This window comes from Lepisosteus platostomus, chromosome 4 (assembly GCF_059453375.1).
Source record: "Lepisosteus platostomus isolate fLepPlt1 chromosome 4, fLepPlt1.hap1, whole genome shotgun sequence".
Classification (NCBI taxonomy): Eukaryota; Metazoa; Chordata; class Actinopteri; order Semionotiformes; family Lepisosteidae; genus Lepisosteus; species Lepisosteus platostomus.
The window spans coordinates 64,924,223-64,949,721 of NC_142614.1; the positions used below are offsets into that span (position 1 = coordinate 64,924,223).

At 36.3% G+C, this 25,499-nt stretch overlaps 2 protein-coding genes and 1 long non-coding RNA gene across 3 annotated transcripts in view; 2 read left to right on the forward strand and 1 right to left on the reverse strand.

The window, feature by feature from the left end:
• snx30 (sorting nexin family member 30) overlaps window positions 1–3,663 on the reverse strand; it is a 30,352-nt gene extending 26,689 nt beyond the window's left edge. The window contains exon 1 of the mRNA XM_088630250.1: window positions 3,352–3,663. Within this exon, the coding sequence (XP_088486376.1) occupies window positions 3,352–3,489 (138 nt within the window). The 5' untranslated portion in view covers window positions 3,490–3,663. The remainder of the gene's footprint in view (window positions 1–3,351) is intronic.
• A 1,054-nt stretch (window positions 3,664–4,717) lies between these two features.
• On the forward strand, window positions 4,718–18,049 carry inip (ints3 and nabp interacting protein). Its single transcript, XM_088630251.1, has 5 exons — window positions 4,718–4,853; window positions 8,139–8,183; window positions 15,221–15,317; window positions 16,129–16,219; window positions 17,490–18,049. The coding sequence occupies exons 2-5, from the start codon at window positions 8,159–8,161 to the stop codon at window positions 17,583–17,585; spliced, it is 309 nt and encodes a 102-aa protein (XP_088486377.1). The 5' UTR covers window positions 4,718–4,853; window positions 8,139–8,158; the 3' UTR covers window positions 17,586–18,049.
• A 4,432-nt stretch (window positions 18,050–22,481) lies between these two features.
• Window positions 22,482–25,269, forward strand: LOC148673609 (uncharacterized). The gene is made up of 4 exons (XR_015936066.1): window positions 22,482–22,864; window positions 23,437–23,490; window positions 24,201–24,278; window positions 24,745–25,269. It is a non-coding gene; the product is annotated as an uncharacterized LOC148673609 (long non-coding RNA).
• The last annotated feature ends 230 nt before the right edge of the window (window positions 25,270–25,499 follow it).

Genomic DNA, 25,499 nt, shown 5'->3' on the forward strand with positions numbered 1-25,499 from the left:
AATTTGATCTGACAAATAAGGTACACATTAGGTAATAATCATTCTTAATTGCTCTTAGATCAGCACACCTTTAAATCTGCTTGCTGTTTTCTAGTTAGGCCATTTCAATTATGTTTTGCCAAATAATGTAACTGTGACATTTACTTCACTTAAAAAAAAAGAATATGGTCTGATTTTGAGCAGACTGGTTAAAGGGCGATACATTTTTGTTAGTTTTATAATATTTAAATGATGAGAGAACAATGTATTCCTTAAACTCTGGACAAACTCTCCATCCTATCAAGTATTGTAGAACCTAATCTGTATCCAGAATGCAGCACTGCTCACACTAGTCACTACTGAATTGCCCGAGACTTGATTTCTTCAGAATATAATAACGGATCCTTCACTACATATGGAAGCACTAATCTTGAGGACACTCTACCAGGACCCAAAAGCTATGAACCATGCAATGTGAAGAAAGGAAGCTGTTATTGCAGGTGGTAAAAACTGAAGAAGAATAAAGGGGCCATAAAGCCTTTATTCTTCAGGCAGAAGTCACAGAGCTAGGGTGAAGTCTCAGTCTGGCATTGAAAACTGAGAGGACTAACCCAGCAAAACCACATCTGATGTTAAAGGACAAAAAACAAAAAGCACAAAGCACAAGTCTGATTTACTTCAAAACTGTGAAACTTTCCCCTAAGCTATTTTTCCACAAAGCACCCCAGGAGCAGTTTGATTATTAATAGCTTTTTTTTTTACCAGTTCCATCCTACACTCCTGTTCTTTAAACATATGCAACAGTGGAAAACACTTCTTCAGATCTTCCCTATTCATGCAAACTAAAATACAATCAACAGATGTACCCTGTAGACACTGTGCAATGCTAAAACCACTGTCATTCTTTTGGATATCTCTTTACAAGGTGATATTCCCATTTTTCTCACAACTTTCTTCATACACAGATTCCTTGTTTGTAACAATGTACTTTTTACCAGTTTCAGTAATTAGGCTCCTTTTAACCGATGTAAGAATGTGCATACCCTAACAACATAAAAACAAAGGTGATTCTAGATTAGGATACAACAAGTTAAGCACAGCTTTGACTCTCCATTTTAAGCTTCTCAAGATTCTTGATTGCAGAGAATTCTGATCAATGTTTTTAAGGAACATTTCACAACAGAAAATCAAAGCTCCATTGTCTTTGGAAAGTATTCACACCACTGAACAACTGCAAACGATGTCCTACAATCCCAATTTTAATGCATTGAATTTTTTGGCTACTCAAGGACATTCATCTTATTCAAAAGCCACGCCAGTGTCAATATGGCTGTATGAGTGGGGTTGTCCTTCTGGAATGAGACTCTTTGCTCCAGTTGAAGGTCTGTTACTGACTAAAGCAGGTTCTTCTCAAGAATTTGCCTGTATTTGGCTCTATTCACCATTTTAAGCTTTTTTATTTTAATAGATTTTTTCTTAACAAAAGGTTACACGAAAAGGATAAAAGAGCCCTGTTGCAGTTACCTGTATGCCACACTTAACTGAATACACATAACATAAGTATAAAACAGAGGGGGGAAAAAGTATGTAATTTCAGTAATCTGAGATCCAGGAGTATAATAACCTGCATATTATGTTGTCTGATGGTACATTTGGAATGTGACAATGAATGCTTTATACTGATATACTTTTGTGAGAGACAACTTCATGGTACATGGCATATGCTTTCACTTTCAAATGCAACTCATTTTGAAGTCAAGAGTCACAGAAAAGATTCAAATGCTTTCTATGCATGAAGCACAGCAGTACAAGATGAACAGTTCTGAATTCCCATCTTTACCACTTTGACACAGATCTGCTCATGCAAAAATCACCCACCAAAGGCCTTTTCATAAGAATGTTCCTAAGTGGAAAACAATACCCCCAGCTTATTCCAAGTAGTGCTGAAAACTACTAAGATTTTTTTTAGAATTTTAATTAAATCTGGAAGGCAAGTATATCTCAGGGGATTTACAAGGGACTAACCTTTATTTAACAGCAATATTTCAAAACTTAATAAGAGAAAAGGTTCTCTGTCAAACATCAATTTTAAAGAAACTAAAAAAAACAACTTGTCTAAGACTTAGCTTTTCCTTACCACTAAAATAGCATTGTGTTGTTTGTATTGTTTAACTTTTTCTACATATTACATTTCTTCAATAATTATTAAATATTTTTGCCTAAGAAAAATGTTTTTGTCCACCATCACACGAAGTACCATTCCGTGACCGCAAAACTGGGTCTGTTCAAATAAAAAAAAAACAATGGTGCTTTAGCGTGTTCTTGCATTCCTTTTTAGCAGGAAGAACAAACACACTGCCTGAAAAAAACTGCATGTGCAATGAATAGGAGGCAAGGTTTTACAAAACGTAAAACGTTGCAAGACACCGATGACGGTATCCAAAAGCACTAATCAGATTACATAAACTGGGGACAGACCATCCTGATGGAATAGGAATTCCTTGCACTTTTGTTTAACCTACAATTCAGACTACTGCACGTTTGTTCGGATTGCAGGACCAGTGTGTCAGATCTTATATGGGACAGTGCGCAGTGCACAGAGTTATCAACCCAAGACAGACACGCTATTGCAGGACGGACACTTGTCACGTGATAAATCATCTCTGAGCCTCCCCCGATAATGTTTGAACAAGGACTATTGCTAAATCAGGGGCTGTCACACTAACCCTATAGACTTGTGGGTTATGGTAATCAGTTCAGGCAAAACTCACACGCCCTAAGCCTCAAAGGACGTAAGCATCAAATCAATGATGCCAAAACTAAATCTGATTCTTGTGTTACTGTTTTATAATAAAGTATCGCCTCCTAGATAACGGAATAAGTAAAGGAAAATTATTCATTAAAAAAAAACCTCAGATACCAAAGATCCTTACTGATGCAGAGTCCAATACAAACAGTAAAACAGTTTTCTGTGTTCACCTGATGAACACTTGAGTCAGTTAATACATTCAAATTACAAGTTTTCCACGTTATTATTTACATACTCATTCATTCCTGGGATCTATGCTACAGTTTTCATGAGCGCTTTTCAGTAGAGCACTCCGGCTCGATCCAGCAATCCGTCATGCTTGGCTTGACTAGATAAGATGTGCAGATACTGTAACTAGGTAACCACACATCATAAAGTATAAGGTGCAAAAGCAACAGTAGCTATTCTGCATCCACTAAAATGATTGCATCCAAACGCCGTAGGTACAGAGTTAAATACTATCAGTAAGTTGTCAATGTTGTTGGGTTTTTTTTCCCGAGAATAGCTTTGTTAACGTATGGAGTCCTTCTTTTTACTCCCCAAGCAAAAGGATAACTACTTGCCTTTTCTCCGATGCTACTGGTGTTCGGTAGATCTGGACTGGGTGTGAGAATTGTATCCTCCGATGAGAGAGGATGGCTGATATCATGAATGGATTTCTGCCCCGAAGACGGTAGCGATTTAGGGGTGCCAGCACTCATTGTGCAAGCGGATTTTCGGCAGATGTTCAGATCCTTCTCTGGTGGTAGTTTTTTTTTTTATGTGTGTGATTATTCCAGTACAACCGCACAATCCCTCAACCTCTAAGAGTCTGTCAGCTGACTCGCAGTGCGCAATTCAGGAAGTACAAGCGCTCATATACAGGAAACACCACAGATACAACACAACAAATCTCGCTGTGTTATTGATCTCCGTGACCACTGGGCGGCGCTTGAGCCTTTTAGTTTATATCACTGAATGGAGTTTTTGTTTTCCTTTGTAATTCGGCAATTCTTCACACCTGACTCCTCCCGTTAAAAACTCTGCACTGTGATAGGCTGCCCTTAATTGGTACATGTTGTCATCAGTTTTAAAAGAACAATTATTTTCTAACGGATCGCGAATTAGCAATCCTTTAAATTAGGGTTTCTACTTCTACCGTAAAAGAAGAGTGCAGGCTCAGAACAGATTTCTACCAAAGTGACAAGTTAATGCTTGCATATACTTCAGTGATATCACGAACTCCAGTGTTGAATCTTTAACATAAAACATACCCAAAGGAAGGTTACAAACACAGTTAATAAGGCTATGTTGCCAGTAATTTAATAGTAGATCTTGTTGGAGGACTGTTTCACTAAATATCCCCTGATATCGTATTCAGCAATGTGGACGGGTACATTTGCTTCGGACAAAGCAACTCTCTGTGTCAGTATGAGCCTTTTGTTTCCAATCCTATATGCTCCAAAATTTAGTTTCCCCAAATAACCACTTCCTTTCAGGTTTTGAATATCTAAATCCAGTGCTCACTACTCTTCTTTCAGCCTCGGAGATTCAATTCCCTTAATATGACTCGGACATTCATTTCGGACCAGTAGCTAGTCTTTTTTTTAATCGTAGGACAGTATCTCAAGCAGCAAAAGCTCTCTGGTATGTAGTTGTCTGATCAAGGAATTCAGAGTGATTCAACTTCTGATATCTAAACGATAAAAAAACAAAGTCATAAGAACAAAATATACAAATAAAAAGGTTACAACATAGCGGAGGCCATTAGCCCCATCTAACCCATTTGATACTGTAGTTATTAGGTAATTTAGCCAATTTAATCAAATTGTAACCACAGTACTTTGTTGGTTTTCAAGTAGCTTAGTAGATATACCGGGTAGTTGGTTAATTTGATTAATAAGCAATAGGTTTGGGTTTTTTTTTTTTCACTGTCGCAAAATGATTCTGGTCTTTCTTCTAAATCGCGTTGTATTTTGATAGACGCTTGTTTTTCATTTTATACGGTAATACCACAGCTACGCCTTCAATTCGTCATTATAAGGCGCCACTGAAAAGGTATCAAGATCCAGCCTAAGTACATAAGGTAAAATCAGATTTTGTTTAATTCCAGTAATGGTTTAGGAACATTTTTATTTTGGTTTTGTGTGTCGTACAGCTGCCGTAGAAGGGATAACTTTCTAGAACACGTTAGACATATAGTCTTAGTAGATAATAGGATTGAATGACCTGCTCAACGAAAATTTCAGCTTCTGTGGTAGTGTAGTTCTTCCCATAAAGAAAAAACGGAAAGTATGAATGGATTGTACATGTACTAATGCAACTGTTAAATGCCACGGCTTTTTTTTTTGCCTTCTATAACCTGTCTGTTTAGGAACAGACCAGTGTTTCTAATAAACGATTCTGCGGTTGTTTCATTCCGCGTAATTCTGAATGTGTTGCTGTTCGAAGGTAATGCTTTGGGGGCATTTGTGCAGATGGCAGTTTTGTAAGTTTGGAGGTATTTAATTTTCATTATGGAACTTTTAATTTTAGAAATCTACAGACAGAGGTTTACCCTTAAAGGTAACAACTAGAATTTAAACTTGGACAGGGTCAGAAACTCGTTCTAGTATTCCAGTTCAGTCAAGTATTCTTCTGTACTATTTTCTCGTTTAGAACGTCACTTTTCAATAATCATGAATTAAGTACACTAGTGCATCTGTGTACTTCAGCAGTCCGATATCTGATACTGTGATAAACACGCAAACTCTCCTCTGTATTATTAATAGCCTTTGAGTAATTTATTTTATAATTTAAAATAATGTATTTGTTTTAATTTATTGTAATTTAATTAATGTATGTATATGACTTTTATAGCCAAGGTAACTTACATTTATGCAGCTGGACAGTGCATTGAAGCGGTTTTAGAGAACTACCATGGCCCAAAGGTACAACAACTGTACCTGAGCCAGGATGTTTTGTTCTTGATGTTATTGGCATTAATAGTAAAGGCATGATAACTCTTGGTATTCTTTGCATTCCTGGTTTCCTGAAGAGAAAAAAAGGGAGCTGTCACCAATAAGAAAGATGTACTACATCACTCAATTTTTCTGAAGTATAGTAGTATAACAAATAAGTCTAACCCAACCTTAGCCTCAGTCATCTGTCTGGTCATAATACAGTCTGGAATACCCAAGCCCTCCTGAATATGTGGCAGACATCAAGGTCCAATGGAAGGAGCAGAGTTTTTGGATTCAAAGCAATCCAGAGTCCCATTATACCCAAATACAAACCATCACATTGAAGCCTTGAGCACATATAGTTGACATGCAGGTATCATCTAGTGATGGTTTGTGAGAGAGAGCCCCATTAGCAGCCTGTGCCCAGTTGGAAAATACCCAGGTGGTGAGAGGTAAGAGACTAGATGCCTCATACCCCAGTTGGGTGGTATCCATAATCCAGTGGCTGGTTTGTGTTTGGAAAGGGTTAAACCTAATGCCTCTACCCAAAGATGTGGCAAAACTGTCAGTCTGCCATTCGTATGGGAACTGTAGGGTGAACATAAACATCCGAAGTCTCGACTGGGAATAACAAATGTAGCAAAAGATCTGTGTCAGTGACTTAAGGCAGGGGCTGAAAAACAAGCAGCACAAGATGGAAGCCAGGGAAATCTTAGGTAGGAAAGTGGGATTGGGTTCCAGCAAGATTCAGAAAAGGTCTGATCAAATGCAAAATGAAGAGGTGCTTGAAGCTCCCTCCCTCTGTCAGCAGAGATGATGGCTAACCAGTACCTGGTGATACCTTTAAGCACCAGGAGTTGCAGAGCTGTTCTGACCAACAAGATTTACAGGCCACAAGCCCAGTATAGGCTACAGGGAAATATCCTTTTGCAGAATAAACCCACTTGTTCCAAATACAAGGATGAACTACACTAGGTATGGATTATACCAGTTTGCGCAAGAGAGGTCATCTTCTGTTGCAGTGTGGCAGCTCAGAGTTGATCCCAGAAGGTACTGGAGATAGGGAATGGGCCACTGTGGAGCTGATGTATGATGTCTAGCATTTTGGGATTGGCAGTGTTATTGTGTGAGAGGCAGCAGCAGAGGACAGTTGCTGAGGCTGGCTGTGTTGATGGGGTGGGGAGTGGTATTTGGGTATTAAGCTCTGAGGTCCAGATGTCTCTTGGACAGGGTGTTGTAATGGAGGTCCCTGTGGTTTAGCAGCAAGAAGTGGAAGGTGACCAGGTATGATGCTGAAAGAGCCTGATATCCCAGGGCCCTGACCTTAGCAGTGGTGAAACAAGTCATCATACCAGGGCAGACTGCTGCAGTGATGGCTTTGTCTCTTCAAGAGTGAGGGACAGGCTCATCAAACTCAAGATAAAAAAAATATGACCCAGTCTGATAACATTCTTGTAAATATCTGTAAGTTTGCACTGATGCGTAAAGATAAAGATGCTAGATTGCCATCAAACTGTGTCCTGTAGCTTGACTTATAGCTTGGACTTGTTGCAGGCACTGCAATATCTTGATATCAGGTCTCACATCGGATGAGTTGAGAAATCTCGTCTTCACTGCTGATGTGTGAGATTTATAGTTCTGCTCATAAGAGGTAGAACTATAAGAATTCCAATTTTGTCTTGACTGAGCACAAAACCTTTTGCTATGTGTTTGCAGTATCACTTAGGTTCTTTGTTGCAAACCCCATGTGAGATTTGTGAAGGGTTTTTTCAGTTCCAAACAAAGCCGCTTTGTGAAGTTGCCAGTATATTATTGACCCATGTACAATTTCTACCAGTGAGCTCTGTATCCCATTCAAAGTCGCAAAGGTACAGCCTGAGCTCATCAGTGTCTTTGTGCCTTTCATTTCCTAATGATTGTCTTCACCGTGGTCAAAGAGATCTTAAGGGTCTTAGAAATGTTTTTATACACTTCTGCTGATTTGTGCCTTTGTACAGTTTTATCCCTGAGTTGTTTTGTAAGCTCCTTGGTCTTCATGATTGAACATTCACTAGAAATACACTACCTGACAAAGAGGTCTTGCAGAGATAGATGTGTTTGTTCTGAAATCATGTGAACCCCTATAAATGCACAGATATGGAAGCCACTCAACTAACTTTGTGGTTTGTTAAGGTAATTTTGTGCACCTAAAATAGTTTGCCACAGGAAATAATTTGAGTTCTTATACGATCATGACTTTTCCAATTGTCTTTCATATTAACCTTTTACTCCTTTCTTATTTTATGCGTTGAATATTGTGCATATAACAAATATTATTTGCTACTTCAAAGTGTCATGACAGGAAGCTTTAAAGCAACAAAATCTGAAAAACTGTGCAAGGGTGTGATTTCAAGGCACTGTATATCTATTTCCTTTTTGTTTCCTCACAGACAGCCACCTTTCCCGAGCAATGGCGGCAAATCCACCCGGACAGGGTAAGAAACCACTCCTGAATTTTTAAAGTCTTTCTTGCTTCTATGCTTTCTATGCTTGGGGCTTGCGTCTTTTCTACTGGGGAAAAAAATACTTTTAATTGACAAGACAATTTTCTTATTCTCCTCACTCCTTCTATTCTTATTAATCTGTTGTGCCATAATCCACTGTGTGGGTAGCTGTTGACCTACTTTGAAACTCTGTTAAAAACACCTAGAGATACAAGTGTTTTAATGTAATTAGAATGAAGAAGTATATACATTTATAATACCCATCACATTGATAATTGATAATTTGAGAGAAAGTGCTTCATGTTTTTGCTTTATTAAGACGTATCATTTTAAGCACTTTTTGTGAAGAATTTTGTATTCTTTAAGAGGTAAATTTAGAACTAGATAAAATTGAATATTTTTACAAAGGTGCCTTTTGTGAGGAAGCCAAAGGCACAAGGCAAATTAAGGCCTGATAAGGAATAGTGGAAATTCATCAGAACCAACACAACTACCATTCAGTCCTACTGAGCGTTCAAACACATTCTTTGCAGTTATGAAAGTGCTAAAAAGTCAAATTATCGTGTGCAGTTAACAGAAGTGAAGATGTTTCACAACCCTAAGGAAATTGCAAGCACAAGCATTTGGTGTTTTTGCATGTGTGCATTTTTTAGTTGTCCATTATCTGTAACATCTGAAGTATCAATGTTTTTGCATTTAGCAGTATAAGCCATACCTGACTGCCATTGTTTCTGAAAATTCAAACTGAGAGCACTGACTGAATTGAAATTGTGCTGGTTTAGTCAACAATGTGGTCCTTAACACAAACTGGACCTGCTGCGTATACTGTACAGTGTATAGTGGCAGATTACTTCTTTACCGATCTTAGTATTTCATTTTTTTACTTGCAAACTATTCAATCAGCCATTCTATACAATTCCTAGGCATTGTGTAGAATACCTAATACCATCAGGAAAAGTGTGAAATGTTTGCAGTCTCACATTTTACTTAGGTATTGTATGGTTTGATTTGTGTTTTAAAGGAATCATTCTAAATTTGGTTAAGTCTTTACATTCTGAAGAAGAGAGACAGACATCTGTTGTGTGGAAATGTTGGCGGAATGGGATTGTGACAATACACTGTGTCAAAAATACTGTTTTCATATGTATAGTTATCTCTTCATTGGGTCTAAATATAGACTTGTTTTTTCCTAAATGTGACATTATTAGTCATTCAGAAGGATGTTCAGAGGTATTAAAAACTGCTTGGAAATGCTTGTATTCAGAGCACAGCAGGAGACCATACATTTGTATCCCTGTGTTTTTGCTTCCCAGCCTGGCCTGTACATTTAGTAAATTCATTTCAAAACTTCAGTTAGCTGCACAGTGCCTTCATGCATCTCAGTGTAACACTGGACAGTTACTGTCAGTGACACAGAGATACTGTCAGTGTGTTAAAGAACTTCAAACAAGCCTGTACTACTTCTTACTCGTTTTGTCTGCCTACGATCAGTTTCATTTTCAGAATGGCAGCAAAGGCAGTTACTAATGAAGTAGAGGTTGCAACATCAATTTTATCTAGAATTAAACACAAACGAAGTGTTTCAGTGAAGAACAGTGTTTTTCTGATGGATCAGTGTGAAATGATGAAAAGTATTTTGCGCTTGGAGCAAAGCCATCTCCGTGACTACTGGTTTCTGAAAATGTAATATGATGATAGTGCAACTTAAAAACAAGCTTATGCTCTCAGTGGGAATTGAAAGCAGTGTGGTTTTCTGCTGTCTGCAACACATTTCGATTGATCATCAGGTCTTGTCCACCATGACTAATAAATATTCAGACAGGTACAGGAATATTACTTGTTGTGATATATAAAAACATTTTTTCAATCATTTGAACCTCGTCAGCAAAAACAGCGAAGGTCTGAAAAGGGTGCTGTTATTAAGCCATTCTTCATTTTCTCTCATTTTAATTCACTTTGTCAGGACATCATACTAGATTTTCAGTCTCATCCAGATGGGGAATCTTGTATACCAAGATCATCTCACAAAGCTTAGCATTCTCAAACCCTTCAGATGAAGTGAGCAGAGGAGGTAGCCTACATCTTAATTGACATATATACTTTAGTCATATGTCAATTAATCTGTTTTAGATTCTGGGAACAGTTGGGAAATTAGTCAATATTGCTTTCAGCCTGAAAAGTTATGGGCCTGAATTTAAAATTGCAAAAGAAACTGTGGCGCAGTCAAGGAATTGTTTATATCCAGGACTAACCAGGATATAGAGAACATGTTGATAATAATGCATGATGAAGAAAATCAACAGCGAAGTCTTAAGATTTGTTTAATGAATGAAGTACAGAGCTTTTAATGCTAGTCTTAAAAGTTCCCACTTTTTGGTTTCAAGATTAAGGTTGGGCTAAGCACATCAAACTTACCTTAAGATGTTTTAAAGAATATTCAACAAGGTAAATGGAAGTTGGAGGAATTTATTTTTTCAGTTGATGATTATGACACCGATGACTGCCAAAATGTTTATTGCATTGATCAGAAAGAACAACACCCAATTAAATGTTGTGCTTAAAAGAAAGCAGTGGAGCTTCATAGTGTCTGGACTGTCTGGAATATGAATGTTATATGAAGAAAATGGAAGGATATGATGCACTGGTTGTACATTGTCTCATAAAAACAAAATGCAATTGAAAAAAAAACTAGGCCAACAATGGTCTCACTAAACAAGCAAAAAGACCGAAACAGTCATCTTATGACATTTTCCTGACTGTAGAACAAAGATCTACACTTCGAATACCTGTTCCTGAGGAGGCTGAGGAGATGCCCCAGTCATTAAACAAGTGACAGATTTGATTGCTTACAGCCTAGAGATGGCATTGTAAAGCAGTTGTTCTCCAGATCAGTTTTCTGTGTGAAAAAATGACTAAAACGTGTAATCAAGTAACATTGTATTTTGTATAATATCCGAATTTCGGAAACATTGTATTGTGAGTGTCTACATTTTTATATTATGTTTTCCCTGGTTGCAATATTCAACATTTTACACAAACACTTACTCTAAAATTGAAAATGACATCTAGTGTGATTAAAAACAAAAACAGCACAAACCCATTTATCATAAGTGATAATGTCAATAAGAGTTAAACACTGTAATTTTGAATTCAGGAAATAAACACAAAAATGAATGCCAGGAGTGGTTCATGAATCTAAAAACATATTCCATTAATGCAGGAGACAGCGACTAATTTAGTTTTTGTATCCTGAAAGACACTCAGTAAATTGAAGATTATTCTTGACTTTAAATTCTTTCCAAACTGAATTGTGTGGATTTTATTAAAATAAGATAAGAGAGAGATTGGTAAAATAATGTGTTGCCTCTTAAAATAATTAGCTTTGTTGGATGGTCATGATCTGACACGAACCTGCATCATCACAGGCTTAATTCTATTTTTTCTACAAAGATTCACACTGAAATCCATTTTTTAAAACCCTGCTCCTCATCCTGCGTCAATCAAAGCTTGTTTTTTATATTATCATTGTTAAAATAGAATAGCATTTAAGAACAAACCTTTTTGATGAAATGCTATTAAAGATATTTTAATGAAGGTTAGCATTCACATTAACATTGTGATTTGTCCTTAAATGGATGAATCAGATGTATTCAAAGCACAATAAACAGAACAATGATAACCCTTGTTACTACCGGTGCTTTTATTAATTTTTCTAATTAAGGAGAATAGTAGGTGCCACAACCATCACTTCCATTATTGAATGGACTGGAGTTTTCAGCTGTGGGTGGGTTATCTGCTTTTCATATGGATAATGTTAGTCAAGACCTTTTAAAAATATTTTTAGGAGTGCATTTTTGTATATTAGGGTTTTCCTGCTCCCATTGGAAAGATTGAAATAGTTCATTTTCTGTTTGTCATTTTTGAGGTTCATGTGGACATTGGAGTGTTCGAGGCCATACCAGATAGCACTTTGAACTTTCCTTTTCTCAGTGGCTGGAGAGTCTGTGAACCATGCACCAACCTCACTCAAAACTAGAAGCTGGCATGGTGTGATATCTTACTGTGCTTTGAACAACTTGCCCATAGTTAAGATTTGATGGATATAGTTTGGAATGCATGCTTCCAAAAAATTTTAAAAACGTAAGAATACCACTCAACACGTTGCTCAGCTGAAGTTACATCCTTCAGCAGTGTTCTTGCGTGCTCCTGACAGGGTCCTGTATTGATTGCTTGTATGTAGTGTTGTCAATAGTATAAAAAGGTCACAATGCATTATATTAACAGCTGCACCCTACAGTTACATCACTCTGGCTCTTTGCAGTGCCTGTCTTAGAGTAGTTTCATCTAGAGAAGTAGACATGTCACTGGGCCTGGTGTAAAGAATGGCACCTGTCAGTGTCAGAGCTGTCGGTTCAAAGACTTAGCTTCCAGCTGGCGGCGTACCAATGCAATCGTAATGTTTAAAACAAAAAGGCTCAAAATGTTGTGCAATTTTGTGGAAGATGGTAACAAAGCATTATTATTCATAATTGTAATATTATAAACTCTTCTGGCACAATATTATGACACTAGAATAAACATGATTGGATAACTGTGTTATTCCCTTCCTTAGGGAGAGCCCTACTTTCATCATCTTCCAGATGACACAATTATAAATATAACCACATCCTTTAGTCTACATTTGGTCCATTCAGATGACCTGCACTACATTGAAAACCTCTATTTAGATTACTCAGTTTACCCATTCTCATAGCAGTATAGAACAAAGGACAGGTCATGTATTACTATGAGTATCTCAGTTCTTCATAAAATATGCTATAGAGCACTGATGCCCAAGAAGAAAATACATTTTGTCAGCCGCTATCATGAATACTAAAAGCAGGAAGCAGTCCTCTCCTGTGTTTGCTATTAAGAAAGCATTAGCCTTTAAGAGGACTACTAACCTCTTAGTTTCTTAAGATGACTGTATAAAACCTACACTGAAAACTGTACTTTTTCCCTTCCTGCACTTAAAAACAATCATCCTTCAAAACAAGCATCCATTAGCAAGCAATGCTTTTGTATCTAAATGACAAAGGAAAACAAAAAGTTTTTTTCTTTGCATTTTTTCTACATTATTACGCAGTTATACCTATTCATATTGACCTAGTCATACATATCCGTGAGTGCGACACTGAAAACAACAGAATTACATCCATCTGATGTGCATCAGTACTTGAATGTTTTCCAAGGAGATGATGAGGGAACTTGATACAAGTATTCAAAATCTTGAAAGGTATCGATGTGTTCAATCCGCTGAGCTGCTTCAGGCTCTCCAGTGAAACAAGGACTGTAAGAAATTCGAGAAGTGCAGTTAGGACTAAAAATAAAAGGTTTGTAGGTTATCTGGTACAAACTACTTATCCACGGTGTTACCGGTAACCCCATTGGATCTTTCAAGAAATTGATGAATTCTCAGATCAACAGTTGCTCACAACCGAATCAACAGAATGGGCAAGACATCATCATTTGTAGTCGTATTTGTGCAGTTAACATTTTTAACATAAAATTTGAATTAAAATTGTTTTGGAGACATCATTCAAAACAGTTGCCATTTTGAGAAATGTTTTAAAATGTGTTTCCGAAGGCCCACACTCTGTAAAAGAAAAAAGGTTAGTGCATCGCTAATCATTCTTAGCAAAGGAATTAACCATGTTTCTAGTATGAAATGACTGTGCTACATTTTGGAAATTCATAGTAAAGTATAAACTAGTCAAGCTGACCTGCGGGACTGTTCATTCAAGACCTGCCTTCAGTAATCTAGAAATGAATGCTAATTGAAAACCACAGTACCCTTCTTCCCTACAGTGAATAATATGAAATCTAATTACAGTATATTGGAGTTACCCACAAATAAAACTTTCATACAGTAGATTTGATAATATTTTAAAAAATAACATACTCTTTGTTCTACACATTTCAAGAGGCCCAATAATTATAAAGTATGATGAAACAATGTGTAAATTTCTGTTGCAGGTAGTAAGAGCATAAGACGTCACCAAACGCTTTGTGTAGTTATTTGAGGTGCTTTGCTAATCCTTTGCTTCAGCCTCTTGATTTTTGCCTGTTCTTGGTGTATTCTGACTTCGGTGTTTTCTACATCATGTAAAATGCATGTTTAATTAATTGGATTGACATCAGGGGATTAATTTGGCCAGTCTAAAAATTTACAAAGGCGATGTCAGTGCCTGGGCTCAAATTAAGTGAACATTTCAACCTTGCTTAATTACTGTTGTTGCTTGATTACTGTACTTGGAGGCCATATTACAGTACAGTAAAGATTAGCTATAGGTTTACCACCTGCATTTTAATCATATATAGCCATTAGAAACAAGTTCTGAAATATTTTCATTTCAGACAAACCACGTAATGAAGTAGTTTGTTACAGTATAATTATTGTTCAGAAAATGCTGTTTGCTACTGGTGAACTGTGTGAACATCATATAAGTATTATTTAATATTTTAACATAACAGGAGTAGAATATGTAAAATATTGGTATAACTAGTAATAAAAATAGAACTGCCCCAGGTGCATGTTTCATTCCATTAAACAACTTTAGTAGAACACCTTTTAAAGCTTATCCACTCTCTGAATTTTCCAGGGGATTGTGCAGCTAGATTTGAATTAAAAACTAACGAAATTGGAAACAACTGGTGTTGCTGGATATTCATTTTTCTTTGGACTATTTCAGTTTTGTGTGAACAGAAACATTTATAAAGCAAAGTTTTAAACTATACTATTTAAATTGATCCTGGTTTCCTAAGCTGAATAACATTGTATGGTTGTGTTTTTTTGTCAATTTAAACACTAAGTGTCATTGCATGTTACCCCTGTAGTGAAAAAGATCTATTGAAATATAGTGATTGTATATACTTCATATTGAGTATGAATTGATTTTCACCCCTAAGACAATTAATATGCAATTCCACAGATATTTCACAGTGAAATCACTATAAGGTGATGATCTATACCTTTTCTCATTTGACAGGATTTCAGAATAAAAATCGAGTTGCCATCCTTGCAGAGCTGGACAAGGAAAAGAGAAGACTGATACAGAATCAGTCCCTGAATAATCCTGGAGCCAGGTACTGAGAGTCTGCTCTCACAATGTTCTTGAGTCACATGCCTTCAATTTTTACATGTTTGGATAAAAGGACCTCTTTAAAACAAGACAATAAAGATAAGGGATAATAGTAATGCATTAGCACGGCAAGAACAACAAGAGCCTGTTATATCACATTATAAGCATCTGAGTCAGGTTCCAGGGTAGACATGGCGGCTAGTATTATGCTGTTTATTCAGAGGGAAAGTTCTGTGCACAAACCTTCAAAACTAAAGTAAGGCGGGGGGACTCAGTTTAAAGCACTTCCAAGTTATTCTTTTGCAGGTGATTTCTTGTATTGACATTGTTACTCTGTTAGGTAATCAGGGATTGTCTACCAATTTGATTTCCCTTTTGTCGAGTAGCATCAGGCAAGAAGCTTTAACTGCTTCTTCAGGGAGGCGTTTTAGAATGCCTGATGCCAAGGACAATATAGACAAGTAATCCTTGTGCAAATGATATATTAAACAAAGCTAAGTGACTGTTTCCTGTATGAAGCTATTGGGTTAGTGTAATGATAGTGTAATATGGGCAGAGTGAGGGGTGTGTGTATATGCGTATGGCTAGGACTATTGTATTGTTTAATATTATTTATTGTCCAAGCCGTAATATAATAAGTGTTCTGTCCTTAAAAAAGCAATGACCTTAAAAGTGAAGCTTTGTGTCAATCAGCAAGTGATCGCTCCCTCTCGGCTTCTGCTCACTGAATTCGTTATAATGCGAACGGATGCGATCTGAAGTGTAGTTGAACTGTGTTTTGTGCTGACGAGTTGTTTATTAAAAACGGATTTCAGCATTCCCCTGTCAAGACCCGCCCTGAACAAGGACTTCCGTGACCATGCCGAACAGCAGCACATAGCAGCACAACAGAAGGCAGCTCTGCAGGTCAGCCACCGAAGAGAGAGAAAAAATCTGATACGATAAATATCAGAAGACACAGCATTTGATTTTCAGCATCTTAAACAAGCAGCTTTGTCAGATTTTCCTGTCATTCCTTGGATAATTCCAATCTTGTGAGCACACCAAAGATAAGAAAAAAAAAATTCAAAATATTTTTCCATTTACACAACAAACACCAGTGTCTGTTGATATAAAGACAATCAAATTACCTATGATTTTAAAAAGCGAGCATTTTATATTGTAATGGTTTTAAACTACTTGCGAGAAAACTAGTTACTGTTAAAAAAGTATAAACTCTTTCTGTGTGCCATGAGTCTAACTTCTTTCTTGATTACTTTCTCAATTTTGATGAGAGATTTCTGGATGTGTGCTCATACGTTTAAAAATTGGTGTGAAATTTTTAAAAGCAAGAAGTGCATATAGCCTATTAAACTCTACATCATAATTAACCTTTAGAATCCCAGCATCAGTTCCTAAATCTATCGGAAATTAGAAACATTTCTAAAACGTTTTCTAAAAGATTTTATTAGCCAAACTACATTTAAAGTTTGAGCAAATAGTAATATTTCAGTTGATTGAAATTAGTTGTTTAATAAAGAAGTTTGTAAATTACCTTTCCTTCTTAATGGCCTTGTCATGCAAATGTGCTTTTATCCTCACCTTTCAGATGGAGAATCTTTTGAACTTTTAGACTTTTAAACCTTTTAAAACGTTTGCTAAAAAATGCTGTTTTTGGACACATAATAAGAGTGAATCCAGTATAGAAACATTTCAACACTGATTAACCTTACAGATCAGTTTTAGCTTGATTGATGTAGAATTTCTGCATGGAGAAAGGGGTGATTTTAGAAATCAGAATTTCTTAGCGCAGATCATTAAAAATATAAGATATCTAGTCAGTTATTTTGTTTTTATACATGAAAGGATTTAGAGGCTTGTAGGTTTCTGTATGTTGAATTGACAAATGTTGGGTATCATCAAGTGTAGGTGTAGTGTGAAGCATGCTAGGAGCACCATAATGGTGAGAGCAGACACTCAAGAAAAACATGCTCTTATTTTTTTGACGCGTAACAGCATTAATAAACACTGAAGAGCACTGCCAGAGGTTACACATTCACCAGTAAGTTGCATAACAAGCAAACAACTTTCAAAAAACATTATTAACAGTTTGGTGTCAAACTATTTTTTAAAGTGAATCCATGGATCTGACCAATATCTCCGCTCTCCCTGTGCTGATTCTCAATTTCTGTTTCAGCACGCGCATGCACACTCCTCTGGGTTCTTCATAACACAGGATTCTTCATTCGGAAACCTCATCCTTCCTGTCCTGCCTCGACTCGATCCAGAATAATGCAGCACGAAGATTTTCACGGCACAGGGTCCAAGACTGTGACTTTGATTACAAGCTTGGGAACAGGCTGGTGTCTGACTTACACCACTGAAATGACTTACATGGACGGAACTGTAAATTCTTTGTCTATTTAAAACAAATCATTAATTTTTGGTCTTCAGCACCAAGTCTGCTTTGTTAGCCAAGTGGGAGAAAGAGCATTTCCGTATTATCAGTGCATAGACCTGAAGAGTCCTGTAGAGCAGTTTTGGACTTTAAATTTTCAACCGAGAAAATTGTCAGCATTTACGTTTTCAGCTATAGAAGACATTTAACAACACCTTTTATTTCTGCATTTCTGGTGTTTTGATTTCTGGAAAATTGGAAGCAATTTTCATTTTTTAATAAAACGTTTAACTTTTTTCATGGATGGAACTGTTCCAAATCTGTCTTAATTTGAATAAATACAAAATATGTACATGTGACTGTTGTAAAGGAATTAAGTACGGATACAAAGACCATATAGAAAGTGATTGGTTTTTGCTTAAGGAAGATTTTCATACACCAGTACGTTCTTTTACCCTGGTTATACTTGTAATGGAAATCTGGTTTTTTATCAAGTTTCCAAATACTGTACTTCTGTGAGTCTCTGAATTCTATGTTAGACCTCACAATGAAATATATAATCAGATGGTTATTTTGGTACTTCTTCATCTGCCGTCTGTCTCTCACTGGCCCTGACTGCACGTGGGCCTTGTTGTTTTTTTACATTGTGAAATCAGTGTTTTCACAGAAAACAGAATCCAGACTGCTACATCCCTTGTTTTGTACGATACCATGTGCATGTTTTCTGAATGTTATAGTTGACAAATGACATTAATATGTCTGCCTGACTTCCAATCCTGAAGCTGAACTGAAGTGCAGGTTCTGGAAAATCTTCACTCGAATTCAGGACTGTCTCCAAAGACAGAGTGTGCCTCATATTTAATTACAGCTTGTCTTTGTTGTGTGTTCTGTGATTTGAATATCGATTTATGCTGTGTGCCATTATCTGTGTATGACAGATATATATATATATTTTGCAGGCACCTAGTTTTATATTTAGAAATGAATAGAATTGTGGAAGCAAAAAGCTGATTCTGAAAATTTACCACATAGAAAAATGTTTTGTTACTAATATAAAGTGCTTGAAAAGCTTGTGGAATGAATAAGTAAAATGGTACAATGTTCTACTGTATATGGACTTAGTGTGGAAACTCCTTTTGAGTTCTATAACTGTTGATTCTGCCAGGGATCAAAAGAATCCCTCACCAGTTACAGTTTTGGGCAGTGTGTAATATGTGCACGCTTATGAGTTTGCATAAAATACCAAATCCTGCCACCTCCCATTACTGCACTTGTCAGGATTTCACACATACAGTATCTGCCTCCTGCAGGACCATTAGGATCAGATCCTGTTCAACATAAAGGGATGTTGTGGTCTCTTTTTTTTGTGTTGGGTCACAGGTTGCGATTAATATAGTTAATTTGGCAGCCTTCCTTTAAGCAGTCACTTTAAGGAACACTCACAGGAGGACATCTGCTAATTTCAGCTATATTTTCTTCAAAATGCAAAAATACCTTGACAACTACTGAAAAGAATAAATGACCTGAATGGTTTCTTATTCGTAACTGCCTATGTTCTTTGTCAGAATGGTGTCACAGCTATTTCGGTTGGTTTCCAACAGCCATTTCTGATAATAGATTAATGAGATTGGGTGCACAGTCCCTTTCTTCACAGTTGTGACAAGTTAGAGTGGCCAGTTAATTTACAGGCATGTCATTGAGTCTTGAGACGATACGAGTATTCGTGGAAATGTGAACACAGGGAGAACAACACATTTCAGAGAAAGGTGTTAAAGCCTGGAATCAAATCTAGGACCTTAGATCTTTGTTCTTTTGACTGCTTTCAACAGTATACAGTAATTCCAGTCACTATTAATTTTAAGAACCACTGCTTTTGACAAAAGGTAGTCCAGAAAACATGGTTTCAATATAATAATCAGATCACTTATAGACAAATAACCCAACCTGGACTTAAGTGTAGCTGCTCAAAAGCTATACAGGTTATTTTAAATTGTAATGCATTTATAAATTGATCATTTTTATGTGATGGTCTTCATGTTAATTCCTAAATGTGCCTCAACCTTGTAGCCCTGAAGAGAGCATTACATTTAGACATACATCAGTCACTAGACGTCCGCTTTCAACCATAGTGGACTAAAATCCTCTGTACCCCTTTTTGAAGGACCAGAGTCCTTCTCTCTTATTGTTCCCTCTTCTCCCTTAGCTACTCCATTATAGGGAGGACATACTTCTTCACCAAGACATGGATCTAAAACTCTTCCCAAAATAGTCTTGCTTCCAAAAGTCAGCCTCTTATGTTTCAAGTCCATGGACTAGTCATTTGGATACAGAAAACGCAGTTTTCGTTAACACGAGACTAGCATGAGGAAGTCCATGGACTGCTGGAGTAATGAAGATTACTTATTGTGGATGCTTTCATCGTGGCTGGCCTGTCTATGAAAGATGTTCTACTTTAGCAAACAGAAGATTAGTCCAAAGAAACCAGGGAACCAGCTTTGCAAGGGCACAGGCCACACTCTGGAAAGCAGAAAGTCATCAAACCAGCTCAGGGCTTGATCACATCTGTTTAATTATGTGACAGCACTGGAGACCTAATAGACACTGACCTAACAAAACACAATGAGTGGAGATGGCTATATGAGCATTGCTGTGTTCAAGCCACCTACAACTGACCAAGCTTTTATTAAAAAAAGGTCCCTACTCTTTTCTCTCTCCACTCTTCCTCCAACTGGTGCTCATGCGTTCACCCATGCCTGTAACCTGACTTAGTCAAATCTCAGAAGCTCTGCAAGTCTGATCCTGTCTAACTCCCTCCCACCGGAATTATATTATTTCTCTCTGCTTTCCCATTTCCAGAGCCCTTCGTACTGTACCCTTGCTCCTCAGTGGTAGAGCAAACCGCTCACAGAAAGCCAAACTACTCAATTTCTTCCCAGCCTGGGTTGTTTTATTTCTGTTTTTGTTCATATTTTCTGTGATTTTGTTTAAAGCGTCTGCATTTTAAATATTTAACTAAATCAATTATGCAGTAGTGTACAAGAGGGATGCGTTTTTCTGTTGCCAAAGCAAGACTTTATCTTATCAGCTAAAAACCTATTAAATGCGTACTTAATCAATTATTAATTTATTTGGTTGGTCTTTATCCAAGCCAAAGATGACTGAATTACAGAAAGTACATAATGTGAAAGTTACAGTACATAGCTTGTCAGACATTAGCAGACTGAACTCACAACACAAATGGAGGATTTTCCCCATGTTTTTACACTTGCTTCTGTTTCTTCACTGTATCTGTTACACTTTCTGATGGTCCTGTCCTGCTATTCACCCTTTACAATACAACTTCACATCTCCAACAGCAAACACACCGTTCTACGCAACCACACTCCCAATGGTTCTATTTTTACCAACAAGTCAGTACCATCACTGGGCTTAGCCAATCAGAGTTGCAGCGGCAGCAGTATAAGAGCCCTGTTATGAGCAGCGTCAGTATCTGTGAGGTGAACACTAAGAAACGATAGGAACACTAGTTGGAGGCCAAAAGATGAAAACTTTTTTACCTGTGACAGTGTTGCTCCTCTTAACTTCAGCAAATGGTAAGTCCACTATGGATAGATTTTTATGATTGGCTTCTGGTATTATTCTGTCCTTGGTTGTTGTTAATGCAAATTTGCTCCAGAACACAGAAATGCTGTTAAGGAGCTACTGTAATTGTCTTGTGCAGGTGTTCAGAGAATTCATAATAATGCCTTAAGCATCCTCATTTCATAAAAACAATTAAGGCAAGGTTAAATTAACCTGAAGAGTCCTTGCTTGATAAGGCAAATTAAAGGAATGATACACATATTACTCAATTTTAGAAATAATCTTAAATTATTACACAACAATAAGCTCTAACTTAAGCAGTTCCATAATGTACATCCGACAATCTGCCACAATTCAGACAAAAATCTTTACCAATCAGTAGTATTTAAACTTCATCAGTTAAGTTGGTCAAAAATTTAGCAAAACATAAGGTATTGTTAATTGTTCCTCATATGTGTGATGGACTGAGGATTTGTTTTTCCCCAGTTATTGGTACATTGAAAAAATGTAATTTTTAAACGTTTTACCACTGACAGCTGGACTTTTCTTCTTTTTAGTACATACCCACATAATCATCACATCTCTGTGCCAAATACCAACTTTCCAGTTGTCTTGTACAGGTAGAAGTAGTTGGTTATTCATATTGATTGTAATATATTTAACCACTGGCTTTTTCATGTTTTTTACAATATGTGCTGTACATATTGTACTCTGCCCTGGTTACAGATAACCATTTAATTAGAATTGTGTTTTGTCCAAACTGAAAGACTCAGGACTAATTTGAAAAGTTTACTAGTAATGTTTAAAACTACTTAACCAAACCTAAACACAGAATACATCTTGCTTATAAAACATGATGCATGAGTGGGATACCAAAATCTTTCAATCAGACAATAAAGACGGTAGGTTTTTAACATGCTTAAATTGGTGTCTTTTTAAAAATATAAGCAATAGTGCCATACAAATGATTTATCTTCCAGTTCTCCGTGAGTCTTTTGTTTCGATTACGATGAGTGAATAATTTGGAATAATCCCTTCCAAAACTTCAGAGGAGATTTGTCTCCACTGAAAAAACAACAACCTCACTTAATGGAAAGAAAACTTTACATCTGTTACTTCAACCTTATTTGTGTTGAAATGCTCTGGCATAAGAGTAAAATCGCAAATAAACATATTTATTACAATAATTATCAATTAGAATAGCATTTGATTTTCACACAGAATGTAATCTTTATATAGACCTACAGCTTTAGACACTGCTCAGACATTTGGTATCTTTAAAGAAATATTTTCCGGCATTTGAAATGGCAGGCTTTGAAAAATATTTTTTTCTCTATAGTTATGAAAACCTGATAACTGGTCAACTGGGGGAAAAGGAAGAACAGAAAATTGCATAAATGCTTGTAACTAGATAAGATTAGTTACTCAAAATATGTAAAATGTTTTTAGTGGTCTGTAGTTTGGAAGAAAACTAATAACTCAGTGATAGCAAGGATTTGAGTAATAATATTTCAGCCAAATGTTCAAACTATTATTTTTTTCAGATCCAGCTGACAGTCTTAAACATGATTTGAAATCCAGGATAAGAAGAGGTATTTCAGTTTTTGTTGTGAATGTAGGTAGTTTAAACCACACATACATTAGTGAAGTAGTATACTTCATTTTTAAATGAATCAAATATAAACCATTTCAAAATCAGTTGTATTCCTTTGCTTACTACAAATTTTATTTCAGTGTTTCAAAAGGATTTGTTAGAAATTTCTTCTGAAATACTCTAATATGATAAACAAATCTTCAAAGTGAAATGGTGTTGTAGATTGTATACAACAACATTAAAGGACGATGGACCAATAACTGTAGGGCAAGGAGCCTTTACTCAGCAAAACCCTTCTCAGTTACAAATAAATAACAAACAACACCAACCCCTGTGAAGTCTTTTATATATCAAGCAGACTTAATACCATCCATGTGCAAATGTGGCATTTTTTAAGCCTTCAACAATTATCACATTACTTGACTTACAATTATCAAATCCACCTCAAGTGTGACTATTTACAGATATTAAAGGCTTTATCGTCCTCTAGTGGCAGGTCAACTGTAACTACAATCCTTACTACAGCTGACTGCACACTGGAATAATCTTATTTGGGCTTTTCTGTTCAAGCGTTTTTTTCTAAGAAGGCAATCACAGGTGCAAATGAGGAGGACAGCAAATACAGTGAGTAAAGCATTTTCTAAAAAAAAACATAAAGAAAGGCTGCTACATTTGGGACTGAAACAAAGTTTCTACAGCAAATTTCAGTTTCCTCCTACAGCCTGAAAACTTTCTGCTATCCCATCAGTAATGATAATATCCACAGCTGAGTCTTCTGTCTCATCCCATTCTGTCACATACTGAAAAGTATAAACATCTATTTTACTGTACTAATCTAGTCAAAAAAGCATCTTTTTGTTTTCAAACTCTGTGTACCAGAAACAGTATTATTAACCTGGCTATTCAATATTCTCCAACAATTTTATTGTTCAAATAAGCATGCTCTTAACTCACCTTTTCATTCATTTTGTTTCTTTCACAATGAATCTTTGTATATGTCACATTTTATTGACTGAACTTTATTTACCAGAATGAAATGTACTTGTCCTTATTACCCTTTCATGCACATGAAAAGATGGTCATAATATTCTTCTTGGTTAAAATAAGCTTTTAAATCAATAACTTATTTTTGTATTGTTTAGAAAATATTATATTTATGTGTCTAATTATTTAGGAGAAAGATATCGATAAGTGATCATGTTCTCCTAGTCTGTTAAAAAAACAAGAATGATTTCTATTAAATTGTGTGTTATTGCTTTCAGTACTTTTTAAATAATCCATGAATTATTTGTGGACAGCATCACTGACTGTCTGCTCTGTCTGTGTTTCTCCAGACTGTGTGGCTGAGAAGTGTTTCTTAGAAATGATGAAATGCACACATCCAAAGGCCAGCAGCAAATATCAAATCTCAGGTATGCATAGATTTGTCTTCTTCTAAAAATGTGGGCAAAGACATCCAGAGAGAAACACAAATTGTGCAATTGTGTTACATATCTACTAAAAAACCTAAAGATTATAAAGTTTCAGGTGTAGACTGATTTAAGCTGTATCCACATTTCCAAGAAAGGAGATGTAAGTATGACTTGTTTCCAGGCTTGCTCAGTTTGAGACAAATTTGAGACATACAGTATTTTGGAAAGTTTTCATAATTACATTCATTTCTGTTAGATAAAAGATGAATTTGGTATTATTTTATTATCGATCCAACTTTCCAGACTCATTCTTCAACTTCTATGAATAAGGAAATATTATTAAGGAAATATTAAATAATATGTCCTCTTCCGACCCGAAGCTTTCAAATCAGGCAAACACTGAGTTATCTTCTTATATGACATCTGTAACAAGTCTGTTTTTAAAATCCAGTTTCGTATTTTTCAGGTGGAGAGCAAAGGCAGCTGATCCAGGTCCACTGTGTAATTGAATTTGGTGTCTGCGCAACCAACTGTTTCAATGCACAAGGACATTTTAGTAGTGCTTGACCCCTGTAATGTACATGTACAGTATATAGAATTTTTAAATTATAATGTAAATGAGCACCCGCAGAAACTGAGGAATTGGCCCTTTTTTACACTATCCACGTAAGGCCCTGCATAATGGAGATTTGCCCTGCCACAGGATGTCTGTTCAAGGTTTACTTGTGTTGCAGTTGTACAATGCCCAATGACCTTTGCATATTTAGATACAGTTGGGCTCCATGTATAAATAGTGTTGCACACTTTCCGTGTTTATTTTATAACAACACACATTAAGTCTTTTCTAAATTCTAATTGTTGTGAAATTGCACCTTGGGCTTGGTATGTTTTATTATTATTAGCCATAATTATTTTTCATCTCATAATACTCAATGTTGTTCACTACATACAGTACATTGCTGTTCAGATGGAAAATAAATGTGCTACCTTATGCACATAGTGTATATCTATTTTTATTATAGCACAATTACTGTAGTAATGTATAGGACTGAAATGTGAGTTAATTATAGATTCTCTGACATGTGTTTGCTTGAAATGCAAACTATTATGAATGTTGTAATAGCTTTCTTCCTAGGTTTTTCTTAATGTTTAGATGTCAGTGGGCTCCCTGTGATTGATACTGGATTTTTAATAAAAACAGAGCATCATTAACCTTGGTAT